At 45.6% G+C, this 25,714-nt stretch overlaps 1 protein-coding gene across 1 annotated transcript in view; it reads left to right on the top strand.

The window, feature by feature from the left end:
* The window catches only part of Bfsp2 (beaded filament structural protein 2), a 51,705-nt gene that overhangs the window by 10,969 nt on the left and 15,022 nt on the right, over positions 1-25,714 (top strand). Inside the window, exons 2-4 of the mRNA XM_051173779.1 lie at positions 14,921-15,003; positions 17,108-17,264; positions 18,328-18,489. Coding sequence (XP_051029736.1) covers positions 14,921-15,003; positions 17,108-17,264; positions 18,328-18,489 — 402 coding nt within the window. The remainder of the gene's footprint in view (positions 1-14,920; positions 15,004-17,107; positions 17,265-18,327; positions 18,490-25,714) is intronic.

The raw sequence follows: 25,714 nt of genomic DNA on the forward strand, positions 1-25,714 counted from the left end.
TAACTTTGAGTAATTGGTTCCATCGTTTGTGAATGTTAAATAATAGTAACTATGAACATTGCATAGCCTTTCTAGCCCATCTGCCCAGCAGACTCCATAGGGGGAAGGAGTGCAGATAGTATACATAGATGTGTACACAGGAATGGGCCCCTTGTGTGTCTTCGTGGCCAGCAGTCCCAGAGTGGCCTCTGAGCAGAAGGAGACCGGCCATGAAATGGGGTGGGGTGGGGGACGTCCTGGGCCGTTGCCTCTTAGCAAGTGGTGCCACCTTCTGGCTGCTCTGGAAGCACTCTTATAAATGGAGTATCTCCATTCCCTTTCACCTTGCAAAATGTCCCTTGTGTGTCTAGTCCTGGACTCTAGAGTCATCCATCTCTCTATTAGAGCCATCTTGATTTGGGGGCCTGTTGCACAACCCATGCCAGACTCTAGCCAATCCGATCATGTCAGAATCTCCACTACAGGTCTCAATTTCTTACCAATCCAAAATCAGCCATAAAAATCTCCATCAGTCTGAGACATTGCATAGCCAGTACGTCTGTCCCTGTTCCCTGCTGTGGCTGTTTGGGACAGAAGAAACCCCTTTCCTCTCTGAGTCTCATTCTGTGTTGCCTTTGGGGTTTAGGCCAGAGCTTGAATTTAGCGGCAGAGTTCCAAGTTCTAACCTGATACTTCAAATACTTTCCCAGGTTCTTGGTACAGCCCACCCTCGCTTCCGCCTCTAAAGAGGAAGGAGATAATTGCAGCTGCCAACGTGGCGGTGGTCCTTCTGAAGCTTAAAGAAGTGTTGCAGGAGGGAGGGAGGCTTTGTCAGTGTCAGACTGGAATACCACTTCTCAGCCTGTGTGTGTAATTAGTGTCACACTTAAGTACAGAATCTTTCACGATGGTGGCATGCACTGGCCCTGCCCCCTTCCTTGCAGCAGCCTGACAGTGTAGCATTTATCACAGTAGTTACTATGGGGCTGTCACAGATTCCCTTTTATTCTGTTCATTTCTGAGGCTTTGAATGCAGTCTGCCATGTACCAGGCACTATGAGAATTCACACATTAAAGAGTCAGAGTCCTATACCCTGGGCCCTGGAGTCCGGGAAGAATGATGAATCAACACATCCACACATTGTGTCCAGCCTCATTGTGATGTGCCAGCACAGTGTTGGGCATGTGACAGATGGACCAGGAAGGAGGTGTGGTCAAAACACAAGGACCTCTCCCCTGGTTCCTTTTTAACCCCCTCAGTGGAAGACACACACTGTTGCTCACACTGAGTGGAAATACATGATTTTTATCTGATCACTAGTAACTAAAAGCAACATGGTAACCAGACATGGTGATGCATCTGGCTTATTATAAGTATGAAACTAAGGTCAAGCTGCAGAGCCATCTCCCTGGCCTGGCCCCAGTGCATGATTGCAATTCCCGAGCTTGGGAGACACAAGGATCCCTGATCAGGCAGCCTATACCAACCGGTGAGCTCCAGGTCCCAATAAGAGACCCTATCTCAACAACTGTCCTCCATGTACATGTGTGCACATACATGTACATGTGTGCACACAGAGGATCTGCTCTGAAGGTCATGCCTAAATCAGAAAGGAGCCGTGGTAACTTGGATCCCAGCGTATCTCTGAATAGCACAAATCCATCTGACAAGGGCAAACACTCAGGAAACAAATCTCATCAAAGGAAAATTAGAAATAACCATTTCCAAATGGCTCCCTCTGGGAGAGCCGGGCGGTATGGTCTGTCCTTATATTTCCATGGCCTTCTGGTGACTGTGTCTCTACAGCAAACTCACCCTTGGTCTGTAGCAAACCCCACGCCACCTTCATGGCTGCTGCTACCCTAGAAACATGTCCTCCTTTGTAGCTATTTGTTCCCAGTGACCCCCACCTCCATCCCAGCACACTTTCCCAGAGAGAATCTCTGTATAAGTCCCGTGATGTGTTGACCGCTGGACCAATTAATTTTTTTTTCCGGTTGCTTTTCTTTGTGCCACCTCATTTTTTCTTAATTATGAAATATTTCAATATAAAAAGAACACCCAGCACTCAACGTGTTAACCCTCGATGTTAAATATGACACATTTATCTTAAGCAAATCTCTGAGGGTTTAGATGTAATTGAAACCCCTTTGTGCATAGAAAAGATGCAAGTACAGTTGTGTCTGCAAAATGTCTGCTAGTAGGATCCAGTTTCTTCAGGGAATGCTGCTATCTATTGTATCCAATCACGTAGCTTACTGGAGGGGGCTCATTCACGTTACAGAAAGCAATATATGTAATATATTATATTAAGATATATAATAATGACCAGGTAGTGGTGGTACACGCCTTTAATCCCAGCACTGAGGAGACAGAGGGAGGCAGATCTGAGTTAGAGGCCAACCTGGTCTACAAAGTGAGTTCCAGGACAGCCAGGGCTACACAGAGAAACCTTGTCTTGAAGAAAAGCAAATAATAATAATGTTCTACTGAGCACATCATCATTATCATCACTGCTAGTACTGTAGTGATGCTGTGATTGAACCTGAGACCTTGCACATGTTAGCCAGGTACTCTGCCACTGAGCTATAACCCCAGCATCTTCTTTTTCCTATTTTAAGACAGGGTCTCACTAAAATCCCCTAGTTGGCCTTGAACTTATCCTATAATTCAGGCATACCTTGAATCTGCAATCCTCCTGCCTCAGACTACAAAGCAGCTAGAATAACAAGCCAGCACCATGCCCATGGTAATCTTATCTAAACTTAACCTTATAGAAACATCCAGAATAATGATCAACCAAACACCCAGGCACTATAACCCAGACAAGTAACATGCAGACTTGACCATCACAGTGTCTACCTCAGTGACTCTCCACCTTATTTTTGAGACAGGGTCTCTCATTGAACCTGGAACTCACTGTTCTGGCTAAGCTGGCGGGTAAGCTCCAGGGGTATGCCTCCATGCCCAGCTGTTTTACATGGATTCTGGGATCCAAACCTAGATCTCCATGCTTGAACTTTACCCACGGAGCCATCTCTCCAGCCCTGTGAATCACATTTCATTAAAATATAGTCCTTCCCATCTGTGTATTAATCATCTCCAACTGCTTCTACACCAAGAGGGGTGGGCTTGTGAGTTGCAGCAAAGACAGATGATCAATGAAGCCTTAAATATACGTCATCTGAGCATTGATAGCCAAGTTCTAGGCCTGCTGTGGGCAGTATGCGACCAGAAGCATTGCCGGATGGCTCTGAGCTGGCCTTGCACATTTCCCTCCCAGCGCCATCAGAAAGACCTCTGCCGTCTTCATATGTTCCTCTCACTGTTTTCTTTGGCCTTGGCCTGGTGTTTGCGAACTGATTTCTCCCTATCTCGAGTGCTTGACTCTCTAAATATGTATCACTTACTCGTTGATATTTATTTATATTGATATAGATGTTTATTAATAGATTCGCATGCCCCTGATACTGCTGAGATAAAGCTGCCCTGTTTTCACACAAAGAGAAACAAAGCAGCACTGTTGGATGTTCAGACTGCGGGTCAGTTATGGTGGAAAGGCAAATGGCTGAGTGTAGATCTTGCTGGCCTGCCCTGGAGAGGGAGCATGATGAAAAATAACTAACTAGCTGGAAGCATTTTGCAGGCTGAGGATGCTCAGCTGGGAAGTAAAACAACAAGCTGGCCATCTGCCCAAAGCGTCTGACTGCCAGGGGCACCTACATCAGAATTCTCAGCAGAAAGGAACTCTTATTTCATGCTGGCACCCATAATACGGTCGTCTGGTGATTAAACCGGTTGTTTGTTTGCTTGCTTCTTTTTGTCCTGCCTTTTGACCTTAGAAAATAAAATAACTGTGATTATAAGAGGGGGACAGTATACAAGAAGATAACTGTTCATAGTTGATACAAGACAGCCAGTAAAAAGGAAGGGAGGTGGCCTGTGACAGACAGATAGTCAGCCTGGAAGTCAGAACACAATGTTAGAGGATGGAAATCATGTCATTCAAAAACACGGAGAAATGGGACAGGAATTAAACCAAAGAAAAGCAGAAACTGCTGCAGAATGCCGCTTCATATAGTCTTTGGGGCTGCTGAATTCTAAAAATCACATGTATATGTGTGCCCACATGTCAGGAAAGTCTTTTATGGGTGTTTTTCCTCCTTTTTTGTTTTCTTTCAAGACAAGGCCTCGTTCCTTGTTATTGTAGCCCTGGCTGACCATAAACTTATGATCCTCCTGCCTCGGCTTCCCAAGTTCTGTGTACCACCATGTTGTGTACCATGATGTGTGTAACTTCCATGCCTAGCTGTATGTGGTATCTTGACGACTTAAAAAGCTGAAATGTAAAAACAACAAAGATTAATGAAATGTTGACAGATATTCCAAATGAAGCATAATGACATCTGAAGTGAGGGCAGAAGTTGATGAGAGCAGAGAGTTTTAAATCAGACAAGGGATCTTAACTGTTGAAACACATACAGGAAGTTTTAATTCTGATCTCTCTACATCACTGTATATTTTAAATTTTCGATAACATACACTTTTGCTTTTTTTTAAAGTTGTTGTTGTTAAGATCAAAAGAGTCCGTTGAGAAAGCCCAAGGCTGTCATCTCGGCACTGAACTGGATGCTGAGGCAAGAATGAGAGACAGTCACTGGTAGAGGGACACAAAGGTCAGTGGTAAAGGGAGATGGGAAAAGATGAGGATACACGGTGACATGACCACTGCAGAGATGCCTAGGGCACCCTGGGCTGAGCTTCAGGGGATGGGTAGGAGCTCACCTAGCAAAAGGAAGTATGAAGGTGGGACTGGGTAAGGCTTGCCTGTGACATCTCTAAGGAGTAGAATAAGGCAAGAGCTGGAATCTAAATGAGCTAGCCAGAAATAGTTCCGTCACTGATAAGAAGAGGTAAAGCTAGAGATGAGCAAGGTCAAGTTACAAGGGGCCTTGTACAGCAAGCTAGAGAGAAGAGGTTTATCAGGGGCACACCTCAGGATGGCCCAGGGCAGTGCTTCTCAACCTATGAGTCACAACCCCTTTGGGAATCAACTGACCCTTTCACAGGGGTTGTATATCAGATATTTACATTATGATTCAAAACTGCAAAACTAGTTATGAAGTAGCACTGAAGATAATTTTGTGATTGGGGTCACCACCCTTGAGGAGCTATATTAAAAAAGGATTAGAAACATTAGGATGATTAAGAACCACTGGTCAAGTAGAAGGGGGCAGAGGTTGAAGAGCAGAGATGGGCAGTAAGATGGAGTTCAGCTGGCTACCCAGCAGAGTCCCCAAGGCCACTGAGTCTTGATATGCTTAGTGCTCAAAACAGATTTCCTTAGAGCCATCCAGATGGGGAAGAGTGAGTCTCAGGTTGGATTCAGGTGGGGCCTCTGGCATCTCTGAGTCTAGGAAGCAAGTCTTAGCCCAGCTCTGCTCCTCCACAAATGAGTATTGGCAGCTTGTCGATTCAGCTGATGTCTACTGTACCAGACCCCATGCAGCTAATAATGGGGGCTTCCCTAGCCAGTCAGCCGGAAGAACAGATAAGAGCACACCTGCGATCCCAGCATTCTGCAGGATGAGGCAGGAAGCATGCAGATTCTAGGCTAGCCTGGGCTACACAGTAAGATTCTATCTCAAAACAAAACCTTGATAGTCATCATAATCCGTAGTAAATGATTCAGAGAAAGCAGCTAGGCAGAGTTGAGCAGAGAAGAGCAAGTTCTACCTGAGGTGGGATGAGAAGAGACCCAGGCAGAGGCAGAAAAGAAGACTAGTATGTTCCAGAAAGCCCAGTGTTATCCAGAAAGGGAGACCGGTGTGGTCCATATAGGCCAGTGTGACCCAGAGTAACCAGACCCCAGAGTGACTGAACCTGTGAACAGCTGGAACACAGACAAGCATGTAGGGCCTTGAAGGCCACTGTCTTAGGCTCAAACTTTATTCCTAATTAATATGGCTCTGTTTATGTCAACATGACACAAGCTAGAGTCTTAGAGAGGAAAGAGCCTTGGGAAAATGCCTCCATAATATAGGGCTGTAGGAAAGCCTGTAGGGCATTTTCTTACTTAGTTATTGATGTGACAGGGCCCAGAAGAGGGGCCACCTGGGGGCTGGTGGTCCTGGGTTCGATAAGAGAGAAGGCTGAGTGAGCCATGTGAGCAAGCCAGTAAGCAGCACCCCTCCGTGGCATCCTGCCTTCAGGTTCCTGCCCTCACTGCTTTCTCCCCACAATGCTTTTTGTCATGGTGTTCCATCACAGCTACAATAATCCCTAACCAGGACACTAATATAAGAGGCGCCTTTGAAGAGTTTGAGTCAGTGAAGTTGGGATGATACACTCTCATCTGGGAGTTTTAAGAACACTCTGGAAGCAGGATAAATATATAGACAACGTTGGAAGAATGCTTAGGTATAGCTCAGTGCTAGACAACTTGCCTGCACTCTGTCCCAAGTGCCATATCCACCATCAGAATAAACGTTCACTGAAGGAGCAAAGCTGGGAGGGCATGACAGTGATGTGCACGACAGGCAGGAGAGGTAAAGACAGACAGCTGGGTCTGAGAGGCACCGTGGGGGCAGAATGGAGCAGACTTAATGTTGGATTAAATGTGGGACATGAGAGGTCAAGATGTTAAGTTTGACATGTCTGTGCAACTGCTCGTAAAGAGAAAGTGGGCATGCTTGACTGGAGTTGAAAGGGAATTTCAGAACGGAAGGTATCAATGTGGAAGTCAGCCAGGCACGATGGCACACACCTTTAATCCCAGCACTCAAGAGGCAGAGACAGGCAAATCTCTGTGAGGCCAGCCTGGTCTATGCGGTGAAATCCTATCTCAAAAAGTAAAATAAAATTGAGTAAATAAATGAATGTGGACACCAGTAGCACACACGATTTCATTTCATAGAAGTCCCTGTGGATAGAGGAGATCGCTTACAAATGAAAAGAAGGCCGAGACCCAACCCTGAGAAACAGCAGCTCCAGAGCTCCGATGAGAGAGGATTAATCAGCACAGCAGGAAGGGAAAAAGAGGGGTGTCACGGAAGCCAAGGTCCGAAAGTTGCATCCTCGGTGACACACGTTGAGTGGGGGCTTGATAAGATGGCTGTCTTCAGCATTATGGTAAGAGAAGCTGGGGTGCTATGGATAGATGTTGGCTTCTTGTTCATTTGTTGCTAGAAGCAAGTCATGCAGAGCATCCACCTTTACATGAAGTCAAATAAAAGTGAAGATGTTTCCAAGGGACTCTCGAATCACTGTGCCAACCGAGTTAATTTCCCAGGAGTCCATTCTTGCCCAATTCCTCCTTAAGCCTGCAGTTCTGGCTGCTGGAACGCCAATATCTTTAACTCTAAATAAAGTATTAATGGCACTGTTGGGCTCACATGATGGCCTGTTTTAAAATGTTGCTTGTCTTTGCCTTTAAAACACACACACACACTCACTCATACACACACACACACACACACACACACACACACACATACACACTCACTCACACAGTCATGGTTCAATCCCTCACCTGCCACCACCAGCTCCATTTATTTTAATAACTATGTCCCCAGTGAAGCAACAACAGGAAATGATAAAATCCACAACATCAGAGTAAACAAGACTGGAGTTTTCCCAAGGACCATAGACAGGAGAAACTGTAGGGAAAAATTATATCAAATCACTAGACGGAAGTCTTCATTCAACCACCTGTGCATTCGAAAAGACACAAGCAAGGGGCAAGGGGCCAGAGTGTAGCTCAGTGGTAGAGTGGATGCCTAGCACGTATGAGACCCTGGGTTCAATCCTCAGTGCACGTGCGCACGCACATACGTGCACACGCGCACACGCGCACACGCGCACACAACACACACACACACACACAAAGCAGGGTGGGGGAGAGTTTGAAAGAACAGATTGGGTGGGAGCAATGGCTGATTGCACAAACCAATCTAATTCATCCAACACTCATTGAACAGTTGCTTTCAACAAAAGACAAATAACAGTGATAATAATGGCCACCAGGTGTGGAATACTCCCCCTGTGCCAGGCCGGCTGCTGAGTGTTTTCCACCCATTGAGTCACTCAGTTCTCACAGCTAACCCAGGGAGGAAGTGTTGCTGTGGGTGAGAAAACCAAATCTTAGAGTTACTTACTCTGTGGTGAGGAGGAGTGCTAGGTGTAAGAGTAAGAGAATCGTGTCGTCGCCTACAGGCTACTGAATGGGGTTGGAGTGATTCAAATGCATTGACGATGCGGAAGAGAACGTCCACCCCAAGCTTTCAGTAGCTCAGCCTACAAAGAATATTCCATTATCAAGAAGTGTCCTATGTCCACTCTTCTCTCCCCACCACAACCAACCTTGTCAATGCCACCATCAGTAATAATTAGGAAGACAAATGACCTGTACAAGCACAAGCGCCTCCTCTGGTCCTCAGCATCCTCTCTAACTCCAGAAATCTTCCCAGCATCCTCTCTAGCTCCTGGAATCTTCCCTTCCCTCATAACCCAGATCACATCGGTACCATGCTCAAAAATCTTTCTATGGCTTCCCAAGCAATCCCCACCCCTTCCCATCATCTCTGAGGCCTTTCTAGTAGACAGCCTTTGCCTGCCTTTTAAACCTCATCTCCCAAGTTGCTGCTCATTCTCCAACAGCATGCATACAACCCGCTATCACGTAACCAATAGTCATCTGCAGAAGAGACAAAGGCAAGAATGAAGAAGGCTATACGAGAAAGCCATGTATGAACTAAACACTAGAGTGGGATCTCTTAACCAGCCAGGGCTGTGAGGTATCACAGGTGTTCCAGGTGTCCCGGGCAGCCACGTGAATAAGAGCAAGGGCATGCTGGGGTCAATGCTCTAGAAAACACTGATTCTTGAAGCTGTGTGTATGGAAGCCCCCTTTCCAGAAGGCTGCCTGGCACAGACTGAGTAGACCATGAATGGTAGTCATTATACGACGGCTGTGATTCCTCTTTGTGCAAAGCATTTGTTCAACACAAGAGGGAGAGGTGGGTGGATAAAACCCAAGTTGTTTGTGAGCCAGCGTCAGAAATTCTGATTCTTACATTGAGGCAGGGTATGATCATTTGAATTTCCCTGTGCTCCTTGGAATGCTGGGGATCACTCTTGAAGAACCACTGGATAAGGTACCTAAGGACACCTCCATGAGGAAGGCCAGAGGGAAAATCCCTCTGACACCCATGCATCCCTGGACAGCTGCCCCTCCCTTGATGGCAATCCCTCCCTCAATGAGTGTCCCTGCTTCCTCCATTCTGCACCAGCCCCTCAGAACTTATTCTATAACCCACCACAGCCTCTCACTGCCCGTCCCTGGAACTCATCCAAGATGTCCCCCCTGAAAAGAGCTCTTGTCTCTCCCTCCATCCGCACCTACAGGTTCCGAGTCCCTTTCCCTCAAGACCACCAATCCCAACAACCAGTTCACACTGGCGCTGTCAGATTGAGCGAGTCAGTGAGGCTTGAGCTGCTGTATCCAAATACCTGAATGGACAACTTAAAAAGACGAAATGCTTCTTTTTGGGTCACAGTTTGAGGGCTCCTGGTCCAGTCAGCCAGCTGCATTGTTTCTGGGCTCTTGTGAGGCAGGAAATCATGACAGAAGAGAAAACTGCTAACCTCAAGAGTCAGGGGAAGATATAACCCCAAGAGCATGCCCCAGGGGCTGCTTCCTCTAACTAGACTCCAACCTCCTTAAGTTTCTAATACCTTCCAAAACGGGACCACCGGCCGAGGACCAAGACTATACCACTTAAGTCTGTGGGGAGCATTATGTATTCAAACCATCACATGCAGCCTCTTTTTGCAAGGGACCTGGCATTAAAACATAGCTGTGATATGGCATATGGGATATGTGATTCTGGCATTTCAGGTCAGAGGGAGAGGAGGAGGAGACTCCCCATTGGTGGTCCTCCCAGCACCCCTGTAGCAAGCTTCCAGCCTGCCTACCTTTCAATGTTACTTCAGAAGACCACTATTCATTCATTTCTACAGTTCCGTCCCTAGAGAATAGGGCTTCATGGTTCCAGGGTCATGGGTAGCTCTTCTTGTGGACACAGCATCTTCCCAATGGCTGTATATTGTAATATTTGATATTTTCTTTGCCTTCTCCCCTAGAAAGTTGATCAGAGAAACTATGCTAATTTGCATCCTCTTCAGCCATAAATCAGTGAGAACCAGATAATTAATGTACATCTCTCATTGCTTAAAATAGAAATGCTCTTTCTTCTCCAGGAAAAATAATCAGCAGAAAAGTTCCCTAGGTACATGCATAGCTTTTCCCCTAGACATTATCCACTCATGGGGATCTGGAAGGAAGGCTAGGGGTATGGGATGGGGGGGTGAAATGAAAGATGATTGAGTCAGTGGGGTTGGCCTGGTGATCTCAGAATCTGAGGAAAAGAGAAAAGAGATCTCTTTATCTTCATGATGCAACCCAAAGAGGAAGCAGGAGTCCTGCCTGTCTGCATGGCAGGAACCAGGGAGGAAAAGTCCAGAAGGACCTCTAAATTCTGATGAGTCTTTTAGCTCATAACACACACAAACACACACACACACACACACATACACACACACTTTTGAGACATGCTGCTGACCTGGGATGGCATTCTGGCACTAATACTTTCCAGCTATGTGATTTGGGGCAACTTCAGCTCTCTGACCACTATTATTCTCATTGGTGAATCAAATGTGCTAAGAGCTTTAAAAGGATGCCACATGAAATTAATGAAGTTGTGAATATCTAGTATTGATGTCAAGGTGGGGCATCATCAGTGTGGACAATTGTCACCCTACAAATAAATCCTGTGGTTTATAGTGTTTGCCAATTTCCCTGGTGTAAATAATCTGACCTTGAACAATATCAGGCTATCAGCATCTCATTGAATGCAAGGCTGGAAAGAGATTCAGGGTACCACAATCTAGCATTTCCACCATCCAGACTCAGTCAAAGCAGATAACCTCAAAATCAGATATAACATTCAGACCACATTTGGAGAGTGGGTGTTAACTGCCTTTTTATTCTGAGTATGTGTTGCCTTTGTTTTTAAATTACTGCGTTGCAAGCTCATATAATTTAACTTTTCATGATGTTGTGTTTAACAACCACCTCACAGAACTTCTAAAATATTTAATGATTCACTTTCACAGTCAGAAAAAGCCAGCTCAGGCACACACATAGGCAGTCAACAAACACAGCTTCCCTTCCCTCTTCCTTTCTTCAGCTAGGGGAAGGTTTCCTGAAGGTTTTTCCTTCCAGGCTCCATGCTTTGCCTTTGTTCAGGACCCCTCTGGGCCACCATACCAGGTCTGAGTCTGTGCTAAATCCCAGCAAAGGTTACAGCCTCCTCATACCACATAACTGGCCTTTTGTTTGTTTGTTTGTTTGTTTGTTTGTTTGTTTGTTTTCCCAAGCTGTGGATGCTCAGGAGCCAGCAACCCCAGAGTCGGAGGTGTCTGTGCCTAGTCAGGGAAGGGTACTGCAGGGCCCTCCTGGGTCAGAGTGGAGACCTAGTTTATTTTAGAATCTCTGTCTGGGAAGGGAGTGGAGAAGTGGGGCCAGCAGGCTGTACTTTGGCAACCCAGGGGCTATAATTAGCCTCCACTTTAGGGTGGAATAAACCCTTGATTGTTACTAAACAACAGGAAAAAGCAGGAAGGCCTCCAGACTCCTGCAGCCCTGGATCAACACAGCCTCCAAAGATAGAAATTTGGATACAGCCACCCCATCAGCCTGGCAGGCAACATCCAAATTACACCCATTCTCAGCCCAGAAAGAAAAGTCGAAGGCCACCAAGAAGCAAAAACAAGGTCACCAGCCTTGTCTCACCTCTGAGAACTCTGCCTTTCCACCTGGTGTCTTTGGGCATGGCTTTGAGCATCTCTGTATTAATTACTATCAGGAATTTGTAGTAGATGGGAAATATCACAAAGCCATGTGCCCCATAAGTGTTAAAGCAAAGAAAAGCTGTTGGGCTCACAAACTTATCTATCAAAAGCCAATGTCAGCTCTGCCTGGGAGACTTGAAGTAGCCATGGTTGACCTTCTTTCTGCTTTTACAGAACTCTATCCTCTACACACATACACATATGCACAAATATATACACACAAATACAAACACACCTCACATAAACACACACAAAATTCACACATATGCACATGCTTACACACTCACACAAACACACATGCTTGCACATGCTTGCACACTCACACATGCACACACACATACTTGGCTTGTTTCTTTGACTTTTTCCTTTTCTTTTTTAGATAAAATTTATTATACAAAACCTTCAAGAAGCCTATTATAAGACTCTTGGCTATCAATTGTCTAGGCTCCATATTCAAACATTAGAAACACTAAATAAGGCAAATTAAAAGTTCAAGACCCGTTTGAGCTGTACAGTGAGTTCAATACAAGCCTAGGCAACATCGTGAGACCTAGTCTCAAGGCAGAAGTAAAGAGCCAGTGAGATGGCTGCATAAAATAAAATGCTTGTCGCCCAAGCCCAATGACACAAACTTGAACCCAAGAACCAACTGGAAAAAAAGATGCCAGGAACATGTGGAAATTCCCTTCTTAATGAATTCGTGGAAATGACCTTCAAACCAGAGCCAGGGAATGGCTGAGAACTGTCCCCTGTGGTCACACCAATCATTCGTTCATTCATTCATTCATTCTTTCATTCAACAAGTTCCTAAGCACGACAGCCAGCCTGAACATGGTGGCGCGTGCCTGTCATGCCAGCACTCAGGCAGAGGCAAGGGACTGCTGAAAGTTCAGTGCCTACCTGGCCTCGTGGGGACCGAGTTCCAGGACAGCCTGGACCCTGTCTCACAAAAGTAAAAGTGAAAAGTGTCAGCCTACAGGCAGAGAGGCCTGTAACCCTGGCTACTCAGGGTGCAGAGACAGGAGAACTGTAATGGCAAGGGCTTGCTGGACTGCAGAATGAATTCAGGGACAGCCTGTACAACTTAGGGAACCCTATCTCGAAATAAAACGTACCACGCAAGCTGGAGATGCATAGCGGTAGAGCACTTGCCAGGCATGCATAAGGCCCTGGATTCAGTCTTCAGCACTGAGGGGGATAATTATATAAGCCCCAGTCCAGCCTGAGAGACACAGCAATCAATAAACAGGAAGCTGACACTTGGGGAAGAGGGAGGGGCATCTCAAACTGGTGAGTTAAGGGAAGGCGGGTTAAGGAAAGACTCCTTTTCTGTGGGTTCAGGTGACTGAAGAGGCCAGAAGAGGGCATCAGATACCCTGGAGCTAGAGTTATAGGCAGTTGTGAGACACTGAATTTCTGGAAACAGAACTCAGGTCCTCTGGAAGAGCCACAAACACTCTTAACTGCCAACCCATCTCTCCAGGTCACCAAGTTCCATTTGTGGGAGAAGCAATGATTATACTCCCTTGTCCCAATATAACCATCCAATTTAGTTCCATTTCATCGAATTTCCCCCTAGCAAAGATCAAATTTTCTTTTCTTGAGCCTGGCCCTTGAGCACACTGGCCAATAGTAGACTCTCTCCTTGTCCATGAATTTCTCATCTTCTAACCGCATTTCTGAAAACTAAAAACAGCTGGGTGTTGGTGGTGCATGCCTGTAATCCCAGCACTTGGGAGGCAGAGGCAGGAGGATCTCTATGAGTTCTAGGCCAGCCTAGTGTATAGAACTATTTCCAGGACAGGCTCCAAAACAATAGAGAGAAACCCTGGAAACATTATGTCCAGGGGGTGTATAAACGAAACCTATATGTCCAGCACTGTATATTTAGCTAAACCATAGTTGGTTGCTCCTATTTTTAGTTTTGTGAGGTTTGTTGTTGTTTCTATGGTTTTGTTTGTTTTTTGAGGAACCTCCACATTGCATTCCATAACGGCTGCATTAATTCGCCTTGCCACAACAATGTGCAATCGCTCAACATCCTTGCCAGAACTTGCTACCGTTCATCTTCTTGATAACATGTACCTTACTGGTAGGAGGTGATATCTTGCTGTGGTTTTAATTTGCATTCCCCTGATGATCAGTGATGCTGGGCATGCTAATTAGCTTGATATAATCATCCCACAATGTAAAGCCTATATTAAAACCTCAGCTGGTACTCTATAAATATGCATCTATTGCCAGCTAAAAATTAAAATTCTTGGCTAGGTATGGTGGAACATAACTGTAATACCCATTCTAGTTGGATGCATATAATGAATTTGAGGCTAGCCTGCACTATACAGCAAGACCCTGTTTCAAAACCATAAATACAGGTTATTTTAATTTATTTTCATTATTTTTGTGTGTATAGGTGTTTTGCCTGTGTACCACACCCATTTCTGGTGCTCACAGAGGCCAGGAGATGTCAGATACCCTGGGTCTGGAGTTACAGATCGTTGTTAGCCACCATGTGGGTACTAGAAATCAAACTCTGGTCCTCTGGAAGAGCAGCCAGTGCTCTTAGCTGCTGAGCCATCTCTCCAGCCCCATTAACAATTATTCCTAAAAATAACTTTGAAGTCATATATACACAGGTAGTATTATATATGAATGTGCATGTACACACACAGAGAGAGAGAGAGACAGACAGACAGACAGACAGACACAAAGAGAGAGACTATACAAAGCCAGTGAGGCATCACTGAAGGAGCCAGCACACGTTCCTGGATGAGTTGAGAGCTCCAGGCTGTGGCAGCGGCTATGAACTCATCTGCCTTTGAATCACCATTTTATCCCGAAAATCTTACTCTAAATCTCACTCTAAAGGACACCCAGATTTATGCCTTCTTATCTCTTCCTCCTTCTTGTCTTCAGAGAGGAAGACAAATCCTGAAAAGACAAGCTTTTATGAAGCTTCATCCAGTTCTCCAGAGTTCTGGGCCCCACACAAGACACCCACTAAGCACTCTCTTCTCTTTGTCCCAGGTGGGAGAGGCTGTCTTGGAAAATGCTCGGCTTATGCTGCAGATGGAGACGGTCCAAGCCGGTGCCGATGACTTTAAAGAGAGGTAACACTCTACATACAGCAAGAGGCCCTCCCTCCCTGCTCATGCAGATTCCAGTCCCTTCTGCCACAGTAGAAAGGTGGCCTGAGACAATAGAAACTCCAGGAGAACCCAGAGCCATAGAAAATCAGGACCTAGGGGTCCAAAGACTGTGCCCAGTGTCACTTGCTTTAGAAAGGGTCTTCTTAAAGAAAAATTATTTACTATTAGTCACGTGTGTGTGTGTGTGTGTGTGTGTGTGTGTGTGTGTGTGTGTGTACATTTGCCATAGCACACATGTGAAAGTCAGAATACAACATGTGAGAGTTGCTTCTCTCCTACCATGCAGTTTCTAGGGATTTCACTCAGGTACTCAGGCTTGGCAGCAAGCCTCTTTACATACTGAGCCACCTTGCCAGCCCTATTTAAATTTGAGTTGTTTCCTTTAGTTTTTGTTTTGTTTTGTCTTGTCGTTATTTAAGATAAGGTATCATGAAGCTAAGGTTGGCCATGAACTCACTATGTAGCCAAGGATAACCTTGAACAACTGATCCTTCTACCTCCAACTTCTAAGTGTTGTGACTCTAGGCATGATCCACCATGCTTGGCTTTTTTGAGATGGAATTTCACTTTATGGACCAGAACAGCCCCGAGCACTTGTAGGACTACTAAAGAAGTGAGTGACTTTGGGAATTTCCAAGGTCAAATTCACCTTTTTTTATAGGACTAGAGGTTTAAGGTTTTATACGAAGAAATAAGCAACAGTCAGAGCATTCCACAAGTGGACCATTGGCCTTGAGAGGGAATGAGTTCCCCAGCACCCGGAACATACAAGTAGAGACGTCAACAAAAACCTGTCACAGATGTCTTCAAAGGGCTGTTACAGGGAATTCTGAATACTAAACTCCATTACAGGGGTTGCGTCTTGGCTGCAGCTCGGGAGACAGTAATGCTTGCTCAACATGCTCCATCCCCAGTACCCTGCCCCACCCCCACTCCACCCCACCCCCACCTTTAAGTGAAGACTTCTAATTCTAAAACCCAAAGGCACTTCCTAGAACAGGAATGTGGATTTTTACCCTCCTGTGGATGTGTGGAGGCAAGCTGGGAAATTCGGCTGAGTGATACAACCATGGTATGAGGAAAGGACACCAGGAAAAATCAGCAGGGATGTCAGGAAGTGACATCTGAGGGCTGAAACTCAACGTGGACAGTTTTGATACAAACGTATCACACACATATTCATTATTTTAAAAAGCCGTTTGCTTTTGTTGTTTTGGTTGGTTGGGTGTATTTGCTTGTGATGGGGGTATTCAACTGAGGCCCTTCATAAGCAAGGAAATGTGTTCTACTACTGATCTCTCTGTCACTGAAATCTCTGGATAGATAAAGTCAAGCTTCTTCTGTCCCATGAAGAGAGCTAGGCCAAGCCAGATATACCTTGCTACACAATTGATGTGGGCGTGGCTAAGTAGCAACGCCCCTGTAGGCTAAGTGAAGTATGTACTCTGATAGGATTCATCTGTGCCCATTCCTTGCCATGGTTCTGCCTTTACACTACCTGAGGTTACAGCCACTGTCAAGAACTGCAATATATTGGGGCTGGAGCGATGGCTCAGAGGTTAGGAGCACAGGCTGTTCTTCCACAGGACCAGGGTTCTATTCCCAGCACCCACATGGCAACTCACAACTATCCGTAGGAATAACCAAGGAATCCAACACTCTCACACCAATGCATATAAAATAAAGTTAAAAATTTAAAAAAAAAAATGCAATATATTGTCCATTTCTGGGTCCCCAGCAGGTCTTCAGCGATGGTAAACCATCCTTGATGAGGAAAAGGATTGCTCAATATAGTGCCAAAGATGTGGTATTGCCTTTCAGTGATGAGAAATTCCTGCCAGTGCCTGGCTCCAAAGGCCTCATGAAGCTATGTTCCCAGAAGCTGGCTGCTAATGTGTTCAAGTTAATGCTCGTGCCGCGGTAACAGTACCCCCAGTGCTACTAGAACACTGGCTTTCAGCATTTGCTGACTATCACATGGGGGCCTTTGGGTAATGTCTACAATCCAGTTTGTTTCCCCTTTGGGGGCTACCCGGCTATGCTGATTAAGTCTCTTTGTCTGCAGATATGAAAATGAGCAGCCGTTCCGGAAAGCCGCGGAAGAGGAAATAAGCTCCCTGTACAAAGTCATTGATGAAGCTAATTTGACGAAGACGGATCTGGAGCATCAGATAGAAAGCCTGAAAGAAGAAATGGGTTTTCTGAAAAGGAGCTATGAAGAGGTAGGTGGGACTGGGGAGCCAGGCTGCGCTGCTCCTCCAAAAGCAAGGTGTGCACCCACGGGGTTATAATCTCCTAACACAGGTGTTGGGGACTCTTCCCTTTGTTGCCCAGGCCTACAGGGAAAATATTAGGAAAGGACTTTCAAGTCTTTGTCATGGGTCAGATTACCCCTTGTAAAAGTGTCAAACTCAAATGCCTTCAAGGATCAGGGTGGTATATAAATGGAAGGGACAGCCATAAGCAGAAGTGACTGTTAGAACTACTTGGAACTGGGGGAGGTCTCCCTAAAGTGTTCTATTTCAGAGATTTTTTTCCCCACACTACATGAACAGGATAAACTGAATAATTCTAAAGATAGACCCACACTGAAGTTACCACACACTCACTAACAAAAGAAAGCTGTATCTTTAAGTGACAGGCACCTCCAGCAGGGATGTGGTCTTATTACTTACAGGAAACATTAAGCCACCACACACACACATCCCTTTCTGACTCGTGGTCCAGGGTGCTTCAAGCCAAGCAAGCATATACCTCATTGAACCATGCTTGCACTGGACGATCCTCTAGTGTCCAGCCTGAAGTAGACAGTGTTATACAGCCTGATCCTGTTTCAGTTCCTGAAGACCATGTTCCAGCAGGAGCCCCTTAGACTCCAGGGGTAGCTTTAATCTCCACTAGTATATCCTGATTTTGTGACAAACTTCCATGTGCTGGAGTTACTTACTATATGTCACTGCTCTATGCACTTACTTTTGATTATGTGTTTATTTAGCTTTTTGCTTTGAGCATGGGAATGGGCTTGCAAAGGTCTAAGAAATGTATCCTTGGAAAAATAAAATGGGACTTTGCCAATCTCTGTGATGCTCATGCATGGTGCAAAATAAACAAACACATAGGTAGGTAGGTAGGTAGGTAGGTAGGTAGGTAGGTAGGTAGGTAGATAGGTAGGTGACAGACAGACAGACAAATAGAAGCACCACAAGCCAGGTGCTGTTGGCTAGAATTCCACATCTGTTCTTTTCCCCCCAGAAGCTTACCTAAGGTGTCCACTATTGCTTTCAGGATGTGAAGGTTCTATACAAACAGTTGGCAGGGTCTGAGCTGGAGCAAACAGATGTTCCCATGGGCACTGGTCTGGATGATGTTCTTGAGACAATCCGAATTCAATGGGAGAGAGATGTGGAAAAGAACCGAGCAGAAGCAGGAGCCTTGCTCCAAGCTAAGGTAAGAGATAGGCCAGCATCTTTCCCTGGGGTCTGGAAAGAAGGAGGCCAACCAAGATGGAGGCAGCCAGCAGGTAGAAGAAATAGACTGTAGAAGGTGTGTTCTTCTGGTCTACCCCTGCCATCCGCCTGGTGACTTGGAAACAAGGAGAGGGAGGGCCATATATAGGAACTGGAAAAGGCAGGCAAAAAATACACATACTGCACCAATTTCAGACAGCTCACAACCACCTGTAACTCCTGTTCCAGGGAATACAACATCCTCTTCTGGCCTCTGATGACTTGCATTCACAGGTATACACACACACACACACACACACACACACACACACACACACACACGGACACACACACACGGACACACACACAGAGACACAAGTACTAAAGTAAGCCGTTTTTAAAGTTCTTTGCCCAATTGTGACCTTCCATCAGCCTTGAAGACCATGACAGTCCTAAGATCAGCTAGAGACAAAAGGAGGACCCTTTACCACTTGCCTGTCCCTGACCCTCTATCCCTCAAGTCCCCAGGGACCAACAGGTCCATCCCAGCAGGAGCTCCATGGATTCTGCATCCCTCCAACGTTCACTTTTACCCCACCCCAATTTCTCCACTTCTATTCTCCAACCTCCACCCTCTCTGTTGAGAGATATTACAACACAGAGTAAAGTGAAGTCAAACGATGGCTCTGAGTCTGCGTCTTCTTAGAGAGATTTATGACTATTGTATGACCCTGGGGACTATCTAAAACCATTCCCTCAAGTACTGCGTTGTATTTGAGAGACAAGGAAACTGAGACTCAGAGTTCGAGTCATTGTGCTGACTGGTGGCACCAGGCTCTACTCTGCTGGCCCCTAGTCCGTGTGCTTCCTCCTTCCTTTGGGAGGCCTCTCTTTATATAGAGGGAGGAGTGGATATGGAGGAAAGGGGAGGTGGGGAGGAGGGCAGGGAAGAGTGAAGTGGGGACAAACTGCTGTCAAAATATAATGGAAGAGCCAAGGATAAAAGAAAAAGATAGATAAAGTTAGTTACCACTGAGATTATAGGAGATTAAAGAAAATGGAACAGGTGTGCACCACCACACCTGGCTGGCTATGTCTTTTCTAGCTCTGTTTCCAAAGCTAAATCCCAGGAAACCCAGCAGTTTGCAGCCTGACCTCTCTTCTGAGCACTGCTGGAGTGCACACCATGCTGAGTGACTGTCTCTTTAAAAACAGACTGGGTCATTATAGTTGTCAGAAATAAATCCTGTGAAAATTAAAACACACACACACACACACACACACACACACATACAAAACTGGCAATTACCATTCACCCCTCATCTGATAATTATCACCAGCTCAACAGTAATTCCAAACAGATCCATTAGTGTTTTTAACAGAGTGCTCTGAAAGCCACATCTCACAGAAGACACACAGGATTTGTTTTCATTTGACCAGTGCTGCCTGGGCCTCTTGCAGAGGAGACTCAGAACTCAGAAAATATTTGCAGAACGAGTGAATTCCTCTGATTGTCAACAGAGATCAGAACTGACAGCCAGAATTCCTGCAATAAATAGCTTTGTCGGCTGCGGCTATGCCCTCGGGGGCTGACATTTGCCTGCCCTGAGCATCTCATGTCTGCTCCTTGGCAGCAAAGCCAAGTGGGAACGGCTTCCAAAGGCCTTCGGAAAGGAAGAAAAACACGCATTTAATTACCTTTTGGCCCAAGGAGGCTGAAAATTAATTAACATGATTAATTTATGTCTTAGTTTATGCTTCCCCAGAAGCAGATCTGGAGATAAATATTGGAGTGGTGGTAATTCATTTGGAATTAGTGGGCGAGTCAGGGGTGGGTGAAGCATAAAGGGGAAGCGGAGAAGGGAACCGACAAAGACTGTGTTTGGGAGCACTTGAGATTGGAGCAGAAGCTCAGAGGGATGCTGAGAAATGGTGCAGCATGCAGAAGGAAGGAGGCCAGGGGACTGCAGCTATCTGCTAGCCAGGTGACCTTTCCAAAGCTTCAGGGCAAGCTCAGGCATAGATGCAGAGTCGGGCAGTGGGGAGCTGGGAACGGGGAAACATTGAAGGCCTGAGGATGATGATAGGTGCGTGCGCTTCTGATGCAACTACAGGCCCAGCTCTTTCTGCTATGTGTTTGTTGGTTGGTGGTGGTGGTGTGTATGTGTGTGTGAGTGTGTACAGATGTATATGTAGAGGTGTGTTGTATGTGTGTACAGGTATACATATATATACATATATACATATATGTGTGTATATATATGTGGGTGTGTATGCATACAGGTGTGTGTGTGTGTGTGTACAGGTGTATGTGTAGAGGTGTATACAGGTATGTATGTACAGGTGTGTGAGGTGTGTGTGAGTGTGTGTGTGTGTGTGTGTGTGTGTGTGTGTGTGTCTAATCCAAAGAACAAGCTCAACTATCTGAGGAATGCCATCTACCCTGTTGGGGGCTTTTTGTTCTTTGTTTTGGGGTTTTTGTTTGTTTGTTTGAGTCAGGGACCCTCACTGGCCTGGAATGTACTACTTAAACTGCACAGGCAGACAGCAAGCCCCAGGGAGTCCACTCTTCCTCTGCCTCCCTAGCACCTGGCTTTGTTGGTGTGCTTGTTGTTGACATGGGTTCTAGGGATGGAAGCCCTCTCACTTTCAAGGCAAACACTTTACCACTGTCACCAGAGCCCTCTTTCTGTGTTTGTGGTGGGGACTGGACCTCTGAAGCCAGGAACAAAATCAAGCGTTCCTGCTTTAAGTGGTCCATGTCAAGCATCCGCTTGCAGCAGTGCAGACGTCCCGAGTACAGTGCCTTTATTCAGTTCTAGAACAGTGTGAGTTGCAATGAGCAGAGGAGGCTGCTTTTACAGAACAAGTTGAAGATAGCTTGAACAAAAGACAGAAGGATCAGTCACTTCAAGGTCACTTGCCTAGCAAACTGGGTACAGGGAGACAGAACAAGAGAGCAACAACTGGTCGGAAAGGTCAAGGTTACCTTTTGGTGTGTTTCTGGATTAACTCTGGCAGAGCATCATCATAGTCATCCAATTAACATTGTACTGGAGATTTGGCAGCAATGTAGCTAACCTTGATTTCTCATAGTCGGACAAGGAGCTGAGTTTCACTCTTTGGGTGGGATTTTGAACACATATAATGCCATTTTTATTTTTTCTCCTGGTATGCTGAGGCCTTCCAAAGGAACTTGTTTGAAAACAACGGCTTACATTGTTTTAGAGGGGGTTGTTTGTTTGGATTTTTTTAATCTTTTTTGAATTTTAATCTTATTTATTTACTTCTTATTCATTGAGTCAGGTTCTTGCTATGTAGCCCAGTCTGGCCTCCAACTCATAGTCCTTCAACCTGTGCCTTCCAAGTTCCTGGGCATAGGTATATGACACCACACCAAGCTATATATTTTTTTAACATACCAAATATCTATATCTCTTCCATACCCACATGCCCCACAATTTGATTTGGTTCTGTGTACCTGAGGTTTTTGCCAGATCCTATAGGTTAAGGGTGAAGTTCCACAAGACCTCCCTTGACTTCAGATGACAATTGAGTCTGTCCCTCCCAATTCTGACCATCAGTGCTGGGGGGGTTTCAATAATCCCCTCCTCAGATTCCATTAACTGCCAGAACAGCAAGTAGAACCCAAGGAACCTGTTCCCTTATTTTCTCCCATTTTCTATGATGGACAACTCAGAACAAACAAGAGGGAGAGATGCATGAGACCAGATGTGTGATGGGGTTGCAGAGCTGTGTCCTCTCCTGGAGCATCACCCTCCCTCCCAACACATCCACTGCCAAGCAGTTGGAAGCCCTCCAGTCCTTGCTTGGCCTTCTACAGTTCGTGCTACCTTCCTTTTAGACATAATTGATTAAATCATTAGCAATTAAGTCAGCCCTCATTGATTCAGTCACTCTCCCCTCCCTGAGTGAGGGTAAAAACTCTGCCTTCTAATCACAGGGGAGTGGTGGGGTTGGGTAGCCACCAACTCCCATACCTCTTAGGGTCTTGCCAAAGACATCTCTTTAACATAAACTTGGGTGTTGTTGAAAGAGGTTTTGTCTCCGATAAAAGAAGAACACACTCCTTTTTTTTTTTTCCCCCCCACTCTGGAGCTATTTCAGGGTCTAGAAACAAAAACTAATCAGACCTGAGAACACTCCTTCAGCTCTCATCATCTAGGAAGTTGCCAGGGTTTTAAGAGCTCTGGCTGGGAGCCAGAGAAAAAGACCAAAAATATAAAATATGTTTCATTATATCACAATATCATACAATGAAGTATGTTCTCCAACCTGCAGCCAAGTGACCTTATAAAGGCCACCTTGATCAGTTGTTGACATGCCTGCTGTCACTCACCTAGTTCCTAACCAGGCCAGGAAATCAGTGCTAACACAGAGGCAGGGCTGGTCCATAATCCACAGGTACTGTGGTGAGACCCTCCACCTCCTAAGGGATCCAAAACTGGGAACCGAGCATTCAAACACGTAAGTTTGTGCAGGGTAATTCACACTCAGATCACAACAACTCCCATTTCACAGATATATTTAATGGAAAGAATGGGAGCAGAGATTGAAGGGAGGAGACAGAGGGGATGGAGAGGGAGGGAGGGAAGGAAGAGGGAGAATCTTCTGGTTTCCCTAATTTCATGTAAGCTTTTCTATCACAGAATGTGATTGTTTCAGTGGTGGCCTTTGACCAACACACACACACACACAAAATGATGTTCTGGGCAGCCCAAAACACACTTTCAAAGGTACTATGTTCTTTGGGACTACAGAGATTACTCAACAGTTAAAAGCACTTGCTGCTCTTGTAGAGGGCTCAGTTACCAGCACCTACATGGCAGCTCACAACTGTCTATAACTCCAGTTGCAAGAGACCAGATACCCTCTTCTGACTTCCAAGAGCCCCAGGCATGCACATGGTGCATATACTTGTAAGAAAAATACTCATACATAAACAAAATTAATCAATTAAAAAACACGGCGGTCTTTCAAGCCAACAGGAACAGCATCTGTGTTAGACCCTTAGGCTGATAAAACTCAGCCCTACTCTGATGCTCTTTCTTTTGATGAACCTTAGGTTAACCAATTTAGAGGCAGAAGGACACCTTCAAAAGCTGTCCCACCCTTGTTACATAACACAGCCTACTGTGGTGGTTTGAAGGAAAAAAGTGGCCCCCAATAGGAGTGGTACTATTAGGAGGAGTGGCTTTGTTGGAGTGGGTATAGCCTTGAAGAAGAAGTGTGTCACTATGGGGGCAGGCTTGAGGTCTTCTAGTCTCAAGATACCACCCAGTGTGTCAGTCTACTTCCTGTTGCCTGTTTATCAACATGTATCAGCTCCTTCTCCCGCACCATGTCTGCTGGTATGCCACCTCAATGAAATGCTTTCCTTTATAAGAGTTGTCATGGTCACGGTGTCTCTTCACAGCAATAAAACCCCTAACTAAGACACTAGTCTTAGTTTCAGAGGGCAGAGATGGTAGAGGCCGTCTAAGAACTCCCCATCTATCGCGGTAAATAAGGATCAGGATAAACAAATAGGCCGAATAGATGTTTATTCAGGGAGAAATAACTTACAACCTAGACAGATGAACACCAGGAAATTCAACCCGATCCTCTCCTGTCCGAGTCACACCAGAAAGAGAGCGCCTTCCTGGCACTGACCACGCCCATTGGGGGGTGGAGCGATGGGCGGAGGTGCTACAGAAGGACTATCTCACTACACCCATCCTCCACTCTACTACCACTGAAGCAGCAATGAAATTGTCATTGTCTGGCTCCTACCATCTTCAGCCTACCTCCTCCTGGGAGGAGAGATCCTCTCTTCTGTGTCCATGGTCCCCCAGCCTAGCTATGGGCGGGCCTTTGCTCCCTTACCCCAAGCTGGGTGTGCAGTCATTCTCTGGTTAGCATTTTAACCTCTGGTTTTCCCATCTTACCCTCTTCCATGAAGTGGTCCCTCTGCCCAAAGCCAGCTGCTCATCCTGATCTCCTAAAGTCTTAGTCCTCCCTTTTGCTCTCCACCTCTGAGCAGTGTACAGAAATCAAAACTTATTCCGTTCCTACCACTCCACACGAGTAGCCATGTGGGTGAGAGAGGACTTGGTCCCTTGGACTTCAGCCCCTCAACAAGCAGATCTCCCCCTGCTATGCTCAGACAAGAGATCCACTCCTGCCTCAGGGCAGCTTGAGGCATCTGTGATCAAGAATTTTCACAGTCAGGATGACGGACTGGACATGTTATTGAGGATGAAGAGAAGCAGGTAGATTGAAACAAATTGTGAGAGTTCTAGGTGGTAATAGTCTCAGAGCTGAGAAATGATAGAGTAGAACACGAATTTATATTCCTGTCAAAAATATATCTGAGAATACCCTTTCCCCTACATCCTTACTGATCCTGTGTGCTCAGTATTTTAGGTAAGAAAATTATTCTTCAGTGTAGATCTAATTTGCATTTCTCATATCTTAAGGAGGCAGAGATTCTCAATATACTGGATTTCATACAAATTTGCTTTTCCATGTACTGACAGATCATGCCTTTGCCATTTTCACATATGTTTTGGACTTTGTACTTAGTTTTGTTGTGGCTCTTTTTATATCACAGAAACCAGTTCTGTCAACCAGGCGTGGTAATACATACCTATAATCACTTCCCTCAGGGGGGTGGGGCAGGAGGACCACTGCAAGTTCAAGGCCCACCTGAGCTATGGAGTGAGAGCTTGCCAAAGGAAAAGAAGATAAATCAATCCTGTCCCTGGGGTGCAAGGGTGTGTGTGTGTGTGTGTGTGTGTGTGTGTCTGTCTGTCTGTCTGTCTGTGATGTAAAGTGTGTCTGTGTGTGTATCTGTGTGTCTCTGAATGTGTATTTGTGTGCCTGTGATATAAGGGGTGTGTGTGTGTCTGTCTGTCTGTCTGTCTATCTATGTCTGTGATGTAAAGTGTGTCTGTGTATCTGGGTGTCTCTGAGTGTGTGTTTGTGTGCCTGTGATATAAGGGGTGTGTGTCTGTGATATAAGGTGTGTCTGTGTCTGAATGTGTGTTTGTGTGTGTATCTGTGATGTCAGTGTGTGTGTGAGTGTGAGAGAGAGTGTGTGTGTGTGTGTGTGTGTATGTGTGTGTGTCTGTCTGTGATATAAGGTATGTGTGTTTCTCTCTGTGTGTCTGTGATATAAGGTGTGTCTGTGTCTGAATGTGTGTTTGTGTGTGTATCTGTGATGT

This window comes from Phodopus roborovskii, unplaced genomic scaffold (genome assembly GCF_943737965.1).
Source record: "Phodopus roborovskii unplaced genomic scaffold, PHOROB, whole genome shotgun sequence".
Lineage (NCBI taxonomy): Eukaryota > Metazoa > Chordata > Mammalia > Rodentia > Cricetidae > Phodopus > Phodopus roborovskii.